This window comes from Diceros bicornis, chromosome 16 (genome assembly GCF_020826845.1).
Source record: "Diceros bicornis minor isolate mBicDic1 chromosome 16, mDicBic1.mat.cur, whole genome shotgun sequence".
Lineage (NCBI taxonomy): Eukaryota > Metazoa > Chordata > Mammalia > Perissodactyla > Rhinocerotidae > Diceros > Diceros bicornis.
This window is the reverse complement of record NC_080755.1, coordinates 68,193,873-68,206,774: the sequence shown is the minus strand read 5'-3', so window position 1 is coordinate 68,206,774 and position 12,902 is coordinate 68,193,873. Positions and strand designations below refer to the sequence as shown.

At 47.0% G+C, this 12,902-nt stretch overlaps 1 protein-coding gene across 3 annotated transcripts; it reads right to left on the bottom strand.

The window, feature by feature from the left end:
• Positions 1–604: 604 nt before the first annotated feature.
• Positions 605–12,773, bottom strand: RBFA (ribosome binding factor A). 3 transcript variants are annotated; one of them, XM_058557373.1, is made up of 7 exons: positions 12,578–12,773; positions 10,228–10,270; positions 9,409–9,585; positions 8,606–8,718; positions 6,085–6,169; positions 2,703–2,776; positions 605–1,438 (listed from the first exon to the last, which is right to left on the bottom strand). In XM_058557373.1, the coding sequence occupies exons 1-7, from the start codon at positions 12,736–12,738 to the stop codon at positions 1,060–1,062; spliced, it is 1,032 nt and encodes a 343-aa protein (XP_058413356.1). In that variant the 5' UTR covers positions 12,739–12,773; the 3' UTR covers positions 605–1,059. The 3 variants fall into 3 exon arrangements, with proteins under 3 accessions (XP_058413356.1, XP_058413357.1, XP_058413358.1); XM_058557374.1 differs by having other exon boundaries at positions 605–1,435; XM_058557375.1 differs by lacking the exon at positions 6,085–6,169 and having other exon boundaries at positions 1,200–1,435.
• Between the last annotated feature and the right edge of the window lie 129 nt (positions 12,774–12,902).

Sequence of the window (12,902 nt, the reverse complement as noted above, 5' to 3'; positions counted from 1 at the left end):
CCTCACAGGCAGGCAGAATCACACAAACACTACCACACATGTACACGCCTGGAGCATCGCAGTGGTCTGCCTGTGTCCTGTGAGGCCATCCCTTAAACAGGGGCTGCTGCTGTGCTGGCAAAGGCTGAGCTTCTCGGTGCCATATCCCTGCTGGGGCACTGCACCCTGTCGCAGATGCCTGCAGAGGAAGCGGCACTGGTGGCCTGCCAGGGAAAAGGGCAATGCTTTCCTTCCTGAAACTTTACAAAAATGGAAATTCACTCCTGAAAAGCCATGTTACAAGTTTCCTTCCTTATCTTAATAGAGCACCTTTCTCTGATTATCTGAACTTTGCTAACGCCATGTTTAGTATTTCAAGGTTGATGATGCTTGGGAAAAGGAGATGTCCCAAGCCCAAAAGAATGTTTCTCTACATCACACTTAAATAACGGTTTGTTTTCTTCCGACATCTCTATAACACATGTGCTTTCTCTGAAAGGCATGTGACAGCCATCTTGTACTTAGGAAAACTACACGGCACTGCAGCACCATGCTAGGGGCCATTTTTAAAGAGTGAAATCACCATCAAAAGGCACAAAAATGTGAAAAATGCGGCACTAAACACACTGTGAAAAGGACAGCTGTTTATAGTATGAGATGAACCAGAAGGCAGAGCGCTGCCGTGTTTGAACTTAACTGGCAATGTGTGCATCACATGACTCCAATTTTCACCTCTCTGTGCACGTCAGAGAACAACCGTGAAAGTGCCACGAGTACTGACTGGGTGGTTACAAAGAGATTCTAGTCCATAGGCAAACTTGCAAATATGGAACCTGCAAACAATGAGGATTAACTGCGTTGCCATCCACCAAAATGATTCCTGAAGTTTCCACAGGTCCCCCCCCCTCCTCCCAGGAACAAAGCAGTGAGGCAGGGAGGCTCAGAGATGATAACGGATGCACCTCACACCAAGGCTTTCCTGTGGAACGCTAGAAACGTATCTTTTCTCACAGCAGAGTTCCTCTCGCACAGACAGGTCAAGTCGGCAGAGCTGATGCCTCGTGATCTCTAACGGTCACCTCACTCCTTTCTGTTGCCGCCTCTCTCCACCTGTGGTTCCTGCTCTGCTTCTGGGAGCTCCCACCCATGTCCCAGGCTATGTTCCCCCAGACAGGCCCTGCTGTCGGCCAGGTCGTCTTCACCTGCCGTCCCCCACAGGTGGTTCTTGGGGGAGAGGTCCTCGTCAATGCGGGGCTTGGTCTTTTTCCTCTTTTTCATTTGCTTTGTCAGCTCAGCCACATGCTCCAGGCTCACACTCCCATGCCCTCTCTCTTTCCTCCTCTTGTACTCCATGATCTGCTTGTTGAGCGCCTCATGATTGATCCCACACACACTCGAGTGCATTGCAGGGCCTGGAGTGTCGCACAGCGATGGGGCATTCTGGGCCTCGGGGTCCCTGCTGGGGAGAAGAGGACTCTTCACACTGAGCACAAATGAGCACCGAGAACACTTCCCACACCCCCTTCTGATGAACTGTCCTAATGTCTGTCTAGGGTAAATTGAGGAAGCAGAAGGAAAGTGGGGTGTGGCTGGGCTTTCTCCAGTCTAGAAGCACTCAGCCAGCTCTCCTGGGGCCTGTGTGGCACGGCCCAACAGGGATCTGATGTAGCCATTCTGTACTGCCATCAAACGCATTTTCAGTTTTTTTCCATTTAAACACGGCCAGTGCACTAGGTCAGCTAAACAGAATTATGGGTGGGGTCTTTTAAATCTACTCAGGCCACTTGGTGAAGCAAAAGAAAAGAGAAGACAAGAGTCTACGCTGGAGCAAAACCAAAGAAAGTCTTTCAAAACCCAAATCTGGCCATGTCACCCCTTTAAACCCTCTAACGCTCCACTCTGGAAGTCTCCAAGCCCATGGGTCCTGCTCCCCCTGCCTCCTCGCCGATTGGGACATGCGGACTCTACTGCATGGGGCCCCTGCTCTAGCTCAGTGTCCCCAGAGTGCAGCATCCCTCACCTGGAAGGCTGTTGCCACAGCCCTGAGCTCCTGAAAGCACCCACGTGATGGTGATGGAGCCAGTCAGACCAAGAGCCTGCCTGCTGGCCCCTCGCCTGGAACAGGCCCCTCCACATACACCCCTCAAATCCCCATGTCACTTTCTCAGACAGAGGCCTACCCTGGCCGTCAGATCTAAACCTGCGGTGCTGTCCCCACCCACTGGCCCTCCTGATCCCTGACCATGCTGTACCTCCCCCTCCTAACATTCAATTTCCTGCTCAGTGACATCCATTGCTTCCTATTGGCCTCCCCTAGCCAAGACCCTGCTGTCTGTTCTGTTTAGGGATGTATCCTAAGTGCTGGAACAGGGCCTGGAAAGCAGCAGGCACTCAATAACAACGTGCTGAGTGAATGAAGAGGATGAGGGGACACACCTGTCCTCACCTGAAAGGTGCCGCAAGGACGGCAGACACCACAGGCCCCGGACCCCTGGGTGGACCACAGAGGTCCTCCCGACAGCTGCACTAAGGTGCTGAGTGCTTCGCCAGGCTGCCACTGGTGCTGCCGCGTGCTCACGCCAGGCTGGGCCCTGGGGGCACGAGGCAGGGCCTGGCCCACACACAGTCCATGGCGTGTAGAATGGCGCAGTGCTGTGGAAACCAGCAATTCCAGGCCTGGTATCTGTCCAAGAGAACCAAAAACCTACGTCCACCCATGTCACCTGAAATCACTGTGCATAAAGTTGTCTTTTTCATCTGGGGGTCCAAAGTCAGCAACTGCCAGTAACCAATCAACCTGAAAAGGAGAAGAGAGAAGGTAAACAGCAGGCCACACCCTGTGCTGCCTGTGGCGAAGTGCGGCTCGATCAGAACATGAGCATCACGCTTCCCCATGCTGGCTCCACCGCAGGCCTCCCGACGGCCCTTCACGTCATGCCTTCCAGATGACGAGACCCGCTCAGTAGCAGGTGCTTTCAAACACCTCTAATTTTAACAATCATGTTTTCTCTGATAATGAACTGTGGCTTTTTTAAAACTACATTTAAAACTTGTGTTAGTCAAATTTATGAAGAAACTAGTTAAGTATTAGCTGAATTAAATAACAGTTACTGGTTTCTAATGTAGTTTTGTAAGATGCTTCAGTTTTGCCACAGAATTTGTGTGTCTGGGGGAAAAAAAGCCTCCCAGCACAGCAACATGAAAGTCACCCATTGGGGGTCCGGCCTTCAAAACCAGCTCTGCGGAGGCTGAGGGACTACATCGGGAATAAAAAGTGCTCCTCAGCAGGGCACACACACAATGCTGCCCACCCACAGCGGGCCCTGCTCCCCAGACACCGCAGGTGGCTCACACCTGTACTGGCCTGTTCTGACGGCCTCTGGGGTCATCCACCGAGGCTGTGCACTGAGATCCTACCTCGCAGCACTGACCCACTTCAGTGCGAGCCCAGGGGAGCCTGTGTCCAAAACCATGGCCTGTCATTCCCCAGGCAACATAAACCATTATCATGATGGCACAGCAATAAAAATCACACATGTGAAAAGCAGCGGAACCAGGAGAAAAATCAGTCCACAGAAGATACCAGAAACAGGGCTGATGATGCTAAGAAACAAGGACAAACTGGACTTTTCCAAAGTTAAAACTGGGAGAAAATATTCACAATGCACATACCTGACAAGGGGCTCATACCAGATAGATAGCAAACCCATACAACTCACCAATAAGCAAACCTTACGAAAAATGGGCAGAAGATTTATAGACTTCACAAAAGAAGGAAACACCAATAGACACATGAAGAGATGCTCAATATCGTTTGTCATCCAGAAAATGCACCCTGTTCATCTCCTCTGGGCACATGTGGGACGTGGTGAGGCAGACACTGGACGAGCTTAAGGTGGCCTCCAACACAAAACCCAACAGCGTAATCTCTGGAGAAAAGACCTGTCCCCAGAAACGCTTAAGCATTACATGCATGCCCCCAATGACTTGTCTGGAAAGGAACCTACAGAGCCAGGTAGGACCTTGCCAGCTATTAAGTCTACCTCTCCAGACAGAGGGACAAGCCACGGCGTGGTAAGAGCGGAGGGCTCATCCTCCCCAGAGAGAGGGACAAGTCACAGCATGGTGAAAACAGAGGGCTCAATCTCCCCAGAACGAGGAACAAGCCATGGCGTGGTGAGAACGGAGGGCTCATCCTTCCCAGAAGGAGGGACAAGTCACAGTGTGGTGAAAATGGAGGGCTCAATCTCCCCAGAGAGAGGGACAAGTCATGGGTGGTGAGAACAGATGGCTCATCCTCCCGAGAGAGAGAGACAACTCATGGTGTGGTGAGAACTGAGGGCTCAATCTCCCCAGGGAGAGGGACAAGTCACGGCGTGGTGAGAACTGAGGGCTCAATCTCCCCAGGGAGAGGGACAAGTCACGGCGTGGTGAGAACAGAGGGCTCAATCTCCTCAGAGAGAGGGACAAGCCCCAGAGAGAGGGACAAGTCATGGCATGGTGAGAGCAGAGGGCTCATCCTCCAGGGGAGATGAGGACTGCTTTCTACCATCCCGACCACATGTGCCGGGTGAACTCCCTGCTAAGCACCTTTGTGGCTCACGCCATGACCTAATTTCTACCCGATTCTTTAAAGAAGACTGCCGCTTCACCCCCTTGCTCCCTTTTCTACTAGCAAGTCACATCCGTCAAGGTTGTTATTTTTATAATGTTCTCAGTACCACTTGTGTAACAAATAATAAAAGACAGAAATGTCCAATTAGGCTTTTTTTCCTCTGTGGATCGAAATACTACCTAGTCCTCCAGTGAATAATAGCTACCTAATTATAATACTGTAAACGCTACTTACTGGTTTTTTGGGGTAAACTTTTTAAAAGCATAACATACCTTAATAACCACCAGGTAACCACCACCCACATAAAATATAGGTATATATTTACAGGTTTTAACCTTTATAATTATCCTATATCTAAAGGAAGGAAAACAATTATAAAACAATTATAGCTACAGGACAGAACACAAACCTTGTAAGCCTTGATGGAGTACAATAACCATCCACGGCTGAAATCTAGGGAGCTGTGAGGAGGGCAGCTCTGACTGCTGCGCATTTGTAATTCAAGAAACGGAGGTTTGGTTTACTAGTTTAAAGCATAGGCATTACAAAAATTAAAGCCAGAAACAGTGGTCACCTCTGGGGAATCAGGCAGGACAGGAGCACAAGAGACGCACTTTTCATGTGTACCTTACTTTTCTCAACTGTATACACTGTCTTTGAATATTTAAAAATTAAACTTAAAATCTTACTCATATAAAAGTTTACATTGTAAAAAGTTAATTATTTAAAAGCCTTACCTACAGATGGACAACAGGCACATGAAAAGACGTTCAACATCACTAATCCTCAGGGAAACACAAATCAAAACCACACTAAGATATCACCTTACAGCCGTTAGAATGGCTATAATCACCAACACAAAAAACAATGTTGGAGAGGATGTGGAGAAACAGCAACCCTCATACACTGCTGGTGGAAATGCAAAGTGGTGCAGCCACTATGGAAAACAGTATGGAGATCTCTCAAAAAAATTAAAAATAGAAACATCACACAACCCAGCTATTCCACTACTGGGTATTTATCCAAAGAACTTGAAATCAACAATGCAGAGATTTACGCACCCCTATGTTCATAGTAGCATTATTCACAACACCCAAGACATGGAAGCAACCCAAGTGTCCATCAACTGATTACTGGATAAAGAAAACGTGGTATATATATATAATGGGATACTACTCAGCCATTAAAAAAAAAGACAAAATCATCCCAGCGGCAACAACATGGATGGTCCTTGATGGTATGATGTTAAGCGAAATAAGCGTGACAGAGAAAGACAAACACTGTATGATTTCACTCACAGGTGGAAGATAAACAAATACATGGACAAAGAGAACAGATTAGTGGTTACTAATTAGAGGGGAAGGGGCTTGGCGGGTGGGCATAAGGGGTAAAGGTGCACATATACATGGTGACTGACAAATAAAGTAAAACTGAAATTTCACAGTATTATAAACTATTATGACCACAATTAAAAAAAAAAAGAGCCTTACCTCAGCTAGAGCTGCATTTTCTTTGTCCTGAACAAACACTATCGGTGGTACATTCCTCAGGGTCTGCTGGGACATCAAAAGATGCCTGGAGACAGAGACAATGCAGATTTGCGTGGCTGTAGGTGACGCTTAGTGGAGAGGTGTAACAGTGCCAGAAACAAAAATATATGGTAATCTCAAGACGCAGAAATGAGATCTGCTTATCACATCATCCAAAAATGAAAATAGCCGCCAAGCGCCACAGGAGGGACACAAACGCGTCACCACCACCACGCCTCTTAATCCTCTAAACGCGACTTCTGAGATCCTCACCCAGAACCTGATCTGAACTCAGATGCCCTCCTGCACATCACAGTGGCCTCATGCTCCACGTTTGGGCACCAACAACCTGTTGGTGTTTCGTCCCTCCCTCCATGGACATTCATGGGCAAGGACACCACAGCCCTCCCCACCTGAGTATCAGACACGGAAACGTCTTTGTGGCATTCAGTCAGGCAACCCAAGCAGATACAAGCTAAATTGAGGTGCGACAAGCACCAGTGAAAACGCTGCTGTGACACGTGGCATGTCTGCTCAGTGACACAGATCTGGGTACGCAGTTATGGAGAAACCTTTACACTGAACCTTGGGTGATCAGAAGAGTTGGGAAAAGGGACATTCTGTTTAACAGAATTTTCTGATTACCGAAAAATTAATCAGAAAACAATACTGTTATATCAACACTTGGAAAGCTCTTATTTTCTTGTTTCTTTTAAATGTAAAAAATGAAATAAACTGACCATTCTTTGGTACACAACTTCAGAGACTATCAGGGATTACAGTGATGTGTATCAGTGATCATGACGCAGAGGGGCTGAGGTGAAGGTATATGAAAACACAAGTTGCACACATGACTCTGACTTCTCAGCATCTGTCCCCTCCTCCTAGAAATGAAATCTGACATAAAGAGGAGAGGCGAGAGGGACAGAGAGAAAGGACAGGGAAGTGGCTTAGTGCTGGTTAGTTAGGTGTCTGCATTTTTTAAGACTGAGGAGAAAACTAAAGAGCTTTTTTACTATCACCCACCTCAGCAGTTCTCAAAGTTTTTGATCTCAGAACCACTTTATACTCTTAAAAATTACTAAGGACACCAAAGAGCTTGTGTTTATGTGGGTTATATCTATCAATATTTACCATACTAGAAATTAAAACTGAGAGTTTTAAAAATATGCATTTATTCATTTAAAATAGTAAGTCGACCAAATGTTTACATAGACATTTTAAATGAAAAACTATCTTTTCAAAAAAAACTGAGAAGAGTGGCACTGTCCATGTAGTTGCAAATTTCTTTAATGCCTAGCTTAATGGAAGACAGCTAAATTCTCATCTCTGCATCTGCATTCCCTCTGTTCTGATATATGGTTTTCGTTTTAAGAGGAAAATCCAGCCTCACACAGATCTGCAACTGGAAAGAAGAGCGTATGAAGAGCCCTTCGTGACAGTGTGGGTCTTCTTTGATACTACACAAAACTCAACAAATGCTAGTTTACTAATGGTTAGCTGCAATGTGGAATCTGAAACCAGATCAGTGAACACCCTCACTCTGCCACACTGAAATCCACTGGTCTATCCTGCACTTTGACCTTTCCCTGTGCATAACTGTGTAATCTCATGCACTGCTCACTGGAAAATACTGTTCGCCAAGTTGTGCAGATTCTCAGAATATGAACACATTTTACTACACAACATTGCATTTGTTAATATCACCACCAATCTCATCAAGAGTGTTTACCAGAAAGCTGTCAAACTCACAGCGGTGGATATAAGTTTCTAAAATTTTGATTTTCACTTGAAAGCTTGAATTTTATCCCTAACAAATACCGTAACAAATATGGTCAGTTGTTTCCCCTAAGTAACAGGTTCACTTTGCTTATTTTGGAGAAAATGTCTGTCAAACACCCAAATCTGAAGAACCATAGCTGGCTCACTTGTTCTGTCAAGTGAGAGAGTGTCCTCTTTGGCTCGTGATTAGCAGCTGCAGCGCTCCTCCTGAGACAACCATCCCACGTCGGCACACAGCAGCGTTTCACGTACACTTCCCACCACACGGAATACTGGGAAGACACGTATCCAAGGGCTGAGATTTAATAAAACGTGTAGCTTCTGCTTCTTCCCCAAATCAGCACTGTGTGTAACTGTGAGCGTATGGCATGAAGCTGCAACCACCACCAGGACACTGGGCCAGCAATTTTACCCACTGTGGCTTCCGTGCAAACGTCACCAGTGAGGAAGGAAAATAACGTCTTATTGTGAAAATAGCTCTAACCTCACGATGCCCCTCAAAAAGACCTCAGAGGTCCCTAGGACCAACTTTGAGAATTGCTGACCTAGATTATGGCTTACATGAAAATGTAAATTATACCCTGAAATTCAAGAAAATGCTTCCAAAATTTTCCTTAAAACCAAAAGTACTTAACGAGACAGGCTGGGAAATTCAACGTGTAAGCAAAGCAAATTCGTTTAGGAAGCAAAGCGTCATCACCTCATATGTGCAGCACTCCTCTGTAGGGCAGCCTGTGTGTGCGCGTTCTGCTCAGCAGACAGCGTTGTCTTCCAGTACACGCGGCAGGCTGAGAAGTCTGAAGTCAGAGAGACCTGAGCCCCACCCACCCCAGCCTCACATTACTTTCAGCTTACATGGGTTTTCCGGAGACAGACAACATTCAGGAGATGAAAAGTAACTCATCAGCAGTCTTCAGCTCCAGGCACCCCTGCTGCCCCAAATCTAGTGCTCCAGCCCTCTGCTCAGGCCACCACCTCCCACCGCACACTCATAGCTGAGGGAGTGGGGCCCGGAACCCGACACCTCCTCTTCCCTGACCCCAACCCCACAGTGCTCATCGAAAATGCCTGAACTGTCACTTATTCTCCTCACTACTTCAAATGGCTAAATCCACTCTGAGTGGATAGAGAGCAGCAAGTCACCCCCTTTATCTTTACACCAAGATAACGGCAGACACGTCTACTTCTCATCTTTCCCTTAGACCTTCCAGTGCTCCACTTTTCATCACTCACTGGGCATTTGACAATGCGTTCAGCACCGTCTGGTCAAAGGCCCCACCGGTGTGCAGTGAAACATCTGCTTTCGCACCACATGTGTGCCCTCTGTCTGCCTTTACTACTTAAATGGCCACACTTAGCATGACTTCTGCAGCCCAAACAAAAGAGGTTGTAAATGATGTGGTGCCTTCTTTTAACTGGTAGGCAAGACCGTGGCGTGTGGAGGAAGGGCGAGGCCTGCTGTCCTCAGCCCCCGTTTCCTCTTGTTCTGGCCCTGCAGTCTACCTTGGAGAGCTCCACGTTCAGGTCACAGATCTCCTGGCTCACTTCAGGGGTGCACAGCAAATCGGTCAGCGCTTTGTACAGGAGGCCATTCAGGGCCCTCAGACGCACATGGTCTTCTTTCTTGGTTTTCTTTGAGGTACTTTTCGTTAGGAATTCCAACTGGGATGGCTTGTAAGCCTCCATCAAAAAGAAGAACAGACACAAAGGCCAACATTACAACTGTAAATTATACTTGTACTAACAATAAAGGGGGCTGGGAGAACTTGAACACCTCGACACACAACAAACAAACGTTACTCTTAGCCATCTTAGCTTTCATTAAGCTACAGTTTATTTTACAGACCTGGATCCTTCTAGATTTTACCTAACATCCCTCAAAGATTAAAAGTACTGCCAGTACATATTTTTTCCCCCCGAAATTTTCAGTCAAATATAATCCAGACACCATAAAATTCTTCTAAAAGTGTACAATTCACTGATTTTTAGTACAGTGTATTTTTTTCTAACAAGAGCCATACGTTATATGAACTTTTACAGTCTAGGTATGCAAGTATGTGTATGTTATATACACACACTAAAAACTGAATGGATATTACCATATGGGAACTTGACAATACGTATGACATTCTGGAAGACTTTAGCATAATTTTTTTTTAAAGATCAAAATTCCATGTTACCAATGCATTTGGTCCCACCCATACAGACACTGCCCCTCCAACAGGGAAATGGAAAGACTGCCAGGCTGGAGCTTTGCTGACATTTGGAATCTCATGCGCATCAAGATTCTAAAGTAGCTCATCGCTGCTACTCTATACTTACCAAGTGAGAGCCCAAGGAAGGACCTTCATACCAAAACTTTTTTCTGTGGGGAGAAAATAAGAACTATGTTGGATGTTGAGGGCGAATTAAAGAAGAAAAAGTTACATAAGATAACCTGAGTCCACAACTGTTTCTAAGGGGCTAAAAAGACACAGAAATGATGTGACTGGAGACCTAAAAATTTAGATATCTAAGTGACAACAACACGGACTGTGGGGGAGACACAGACACGGTTTAATTTGACCTCATAATTATCACTTACAGTCTACTTCTGGTCCCAAAGATAGAGAAAGACATTCTAAAAAATATACCTACCAATCTGCATGGGAGCACTATACCCTACTTGATACAGCTGTTCCCGGAGGGAAGGGTCACCAACTCTGATACCCCCATACATGTATAACAGGACTGAACAACTAAGTGAATGGGTGGAGGATGGGGGAGCCAGGCATCTCACTGCTGCAGTGGGAGGTTACAGATATGCAAGGAAAAGCTAGAATGATCTGTGTGTAGTAGTGGATCAGAGTCGGAGTTCAACATAAACTCAAGTTTCACTTAATACCGACACAGACGGTAACACAGAAATGTTCATTGATGAGTGTATACGCAGGAGTTAAGATGAACACATTATTTTCTGCTCTGTCAGCTGAAAGGCCCTAAAAGACAGATGCCCCAGTAGCAACACACACACCCAGCTCTCAAATGGTGGTTTCCAATGCTGTTCTCCAAAAAGAGGAACCAGAGCTCCTTGGAGAAACGGCTGATTCTAGGGATAAGGCATCTTGTAGTGCCAGAAAGTAAGAAAGTCTCAAAAAAATTTAAAACTACCACAAACTCCCATAATAATGTGGTACGTCAAAGGGATCCAGAAGCCAACTGTAAGAGTTCCCAATGGTCAAAGCTGGAACGATTTGAGCAAAATAAAGGAGTATGAGTCCCTACTGACATGAATCAATTAATAAATGGAAAAGAAACACATCTCCCACGCAGAATTCCAAATAATTCACGAGTATAACTGCCCACTCCTTAGGTGTGGGCTGCACGTGGTGACTCCCCCCAAAGACCACAGTATGGAAGGCAGAGGGGACACAGCTTCATAGCAAATAAACCTCACAAACAGGACCTCAGCAGTGATCAACGCCAACATCAACACTGATAAACCATGTCGACAGCAAGTGCCCTAGCAATGATGTGATGGAAACGGCACTTTACCTCTGGGGGCTTCTTCCCAAAAACCCAAAAACCCATAACCCCAGTACTATTATGAGGAAAATATCACACAAGTACAAGTCCCAACAGAATGGCATCCTATAAAATATCTAACCAGTGCTCTTCAAAACCGTCAAGGTCACAAAAAACAGGGACAGCTTGAGAAACTGCCACAATCAAGAGGAGCCTAAAGAGATGATGACTAAATGTAATGTGGTTCCTGGATAGACTCCAGGGTACAGAAAAGGGACATTAGGTAAAAACTAAGGAAACGTGAATAAAGCATGGACTCTAGTTAATAAAAATGTATCAATATTGGTTCATTAATCATAGCAAACGTGCCACACTTAAGTAAGACGTTAATACAGCAGAAACCTGGTGTGATTATATGGGAACTCTACTATCTTCACCAATTTTTCTATTAAAACAAAAATAATAACATGTATCTACCAGAGTCAAAGTTGAAAGTGGTATGGAAATCAACATATTTTATCATACTTAACGTTAAAAAAAAATTATTCTGACAAGCTTTCTTTATTCCTCAAATTAAGCCCACATAGAAAGCATTAATATGGAAAGAAAACTCATATTTTTATTCTTTCCCTCTTTATTTGATGAAACTACTCTCCGGAAAAACCCTTCTGGTAAGAAGAAGCAACACAAATGTATACATCACTTCGCTTCATACGTTCACGCTGTACTGCTAGTTTTTAACAGACTTAAAACTGTGTCATCTCAACTGTGTAAAAGACAAAAGAGACCGAATAGAAAAAACAGTAAATGTTAACAGAGAGAGAGGCGGAACCACCAGTGATCCTTCAATCATCATTAACAAGCAAAGGCTGCGCTTGCTGCCCCGGCGCTGGGAGAAGCCCTGTGGCCCCCCCACCCCGAGGTCCTCCCCTGCCCTGTACGCCCCCTAGAGTGCACTGCCCCCAGCCCCGCGGACCCCTGCCCCGTGCACCCCCCTGCCCAGCCCCGCGGAACCCCGCCCCGTGGACCCCTGGCCTTCTCCGCCCCCTTGCCCCCTGGACCCCGCTCCGTGGACCCCTGCCATCCTTCGCCTCCTCACCCCGTGGACCCCGCCCTGTGGACACCAGCCCTGTCCCCCTGCGGGTCCCTCCCACTCGGGGCTCATTACTTAGTTTTTGAGGCAAATTTCTTGAGCAGGTTCTTGCCGCAGGGAACCGGGGAGCCGTGCAGGCCTTGGGCGCCGCCCAGACGGAGCGCCGCGTGACGATCGCCGAGCAGCGCCCGGAGCTTCCCGCGGAGACCCCACAGCCGACTAGCCACCGCCCACATGGCTGCCGAACAAGCGGCGGCGCGGCGTGCGGCGGCGCGACGAGCGTGCGGGTCGGATCGCCGTGCGTGCGGAGCGCGGTGGGGCGGGGCGCCGTGCGTGCGGGGCGATGTGGGGCGGGGCGGCGTGCGTGCGTGCGGGCGCCGTGGGGCGGGGCGATGTGGGG

Excerpts from the sequence above, each read along its gene's own strand:
- RBFA (XM_058557373.1), bottom strand. The coding sequence starts at position 12,738 with ATGTGGGCGGTGGCTAGTCGGCTGTGGGGTCTCCGCGGGAAGCTCCGG. Across the intron at positions 6,170-8,605 it reads AGGAGTGCTGCACATATGAG|GCATCTTTTGATGTCCCAGC; the intron begins GTGATGACGCTT and ends CTCTGTCTCCAG. Across the intron at positions 2,777-6,084 it reads AAAATGCAGCTCTAGCTGAG|GTTGATTGGTTACTGGCAGT; the intron begins GTAAGGCTCTTT and ends TCTCCTTTTCAG.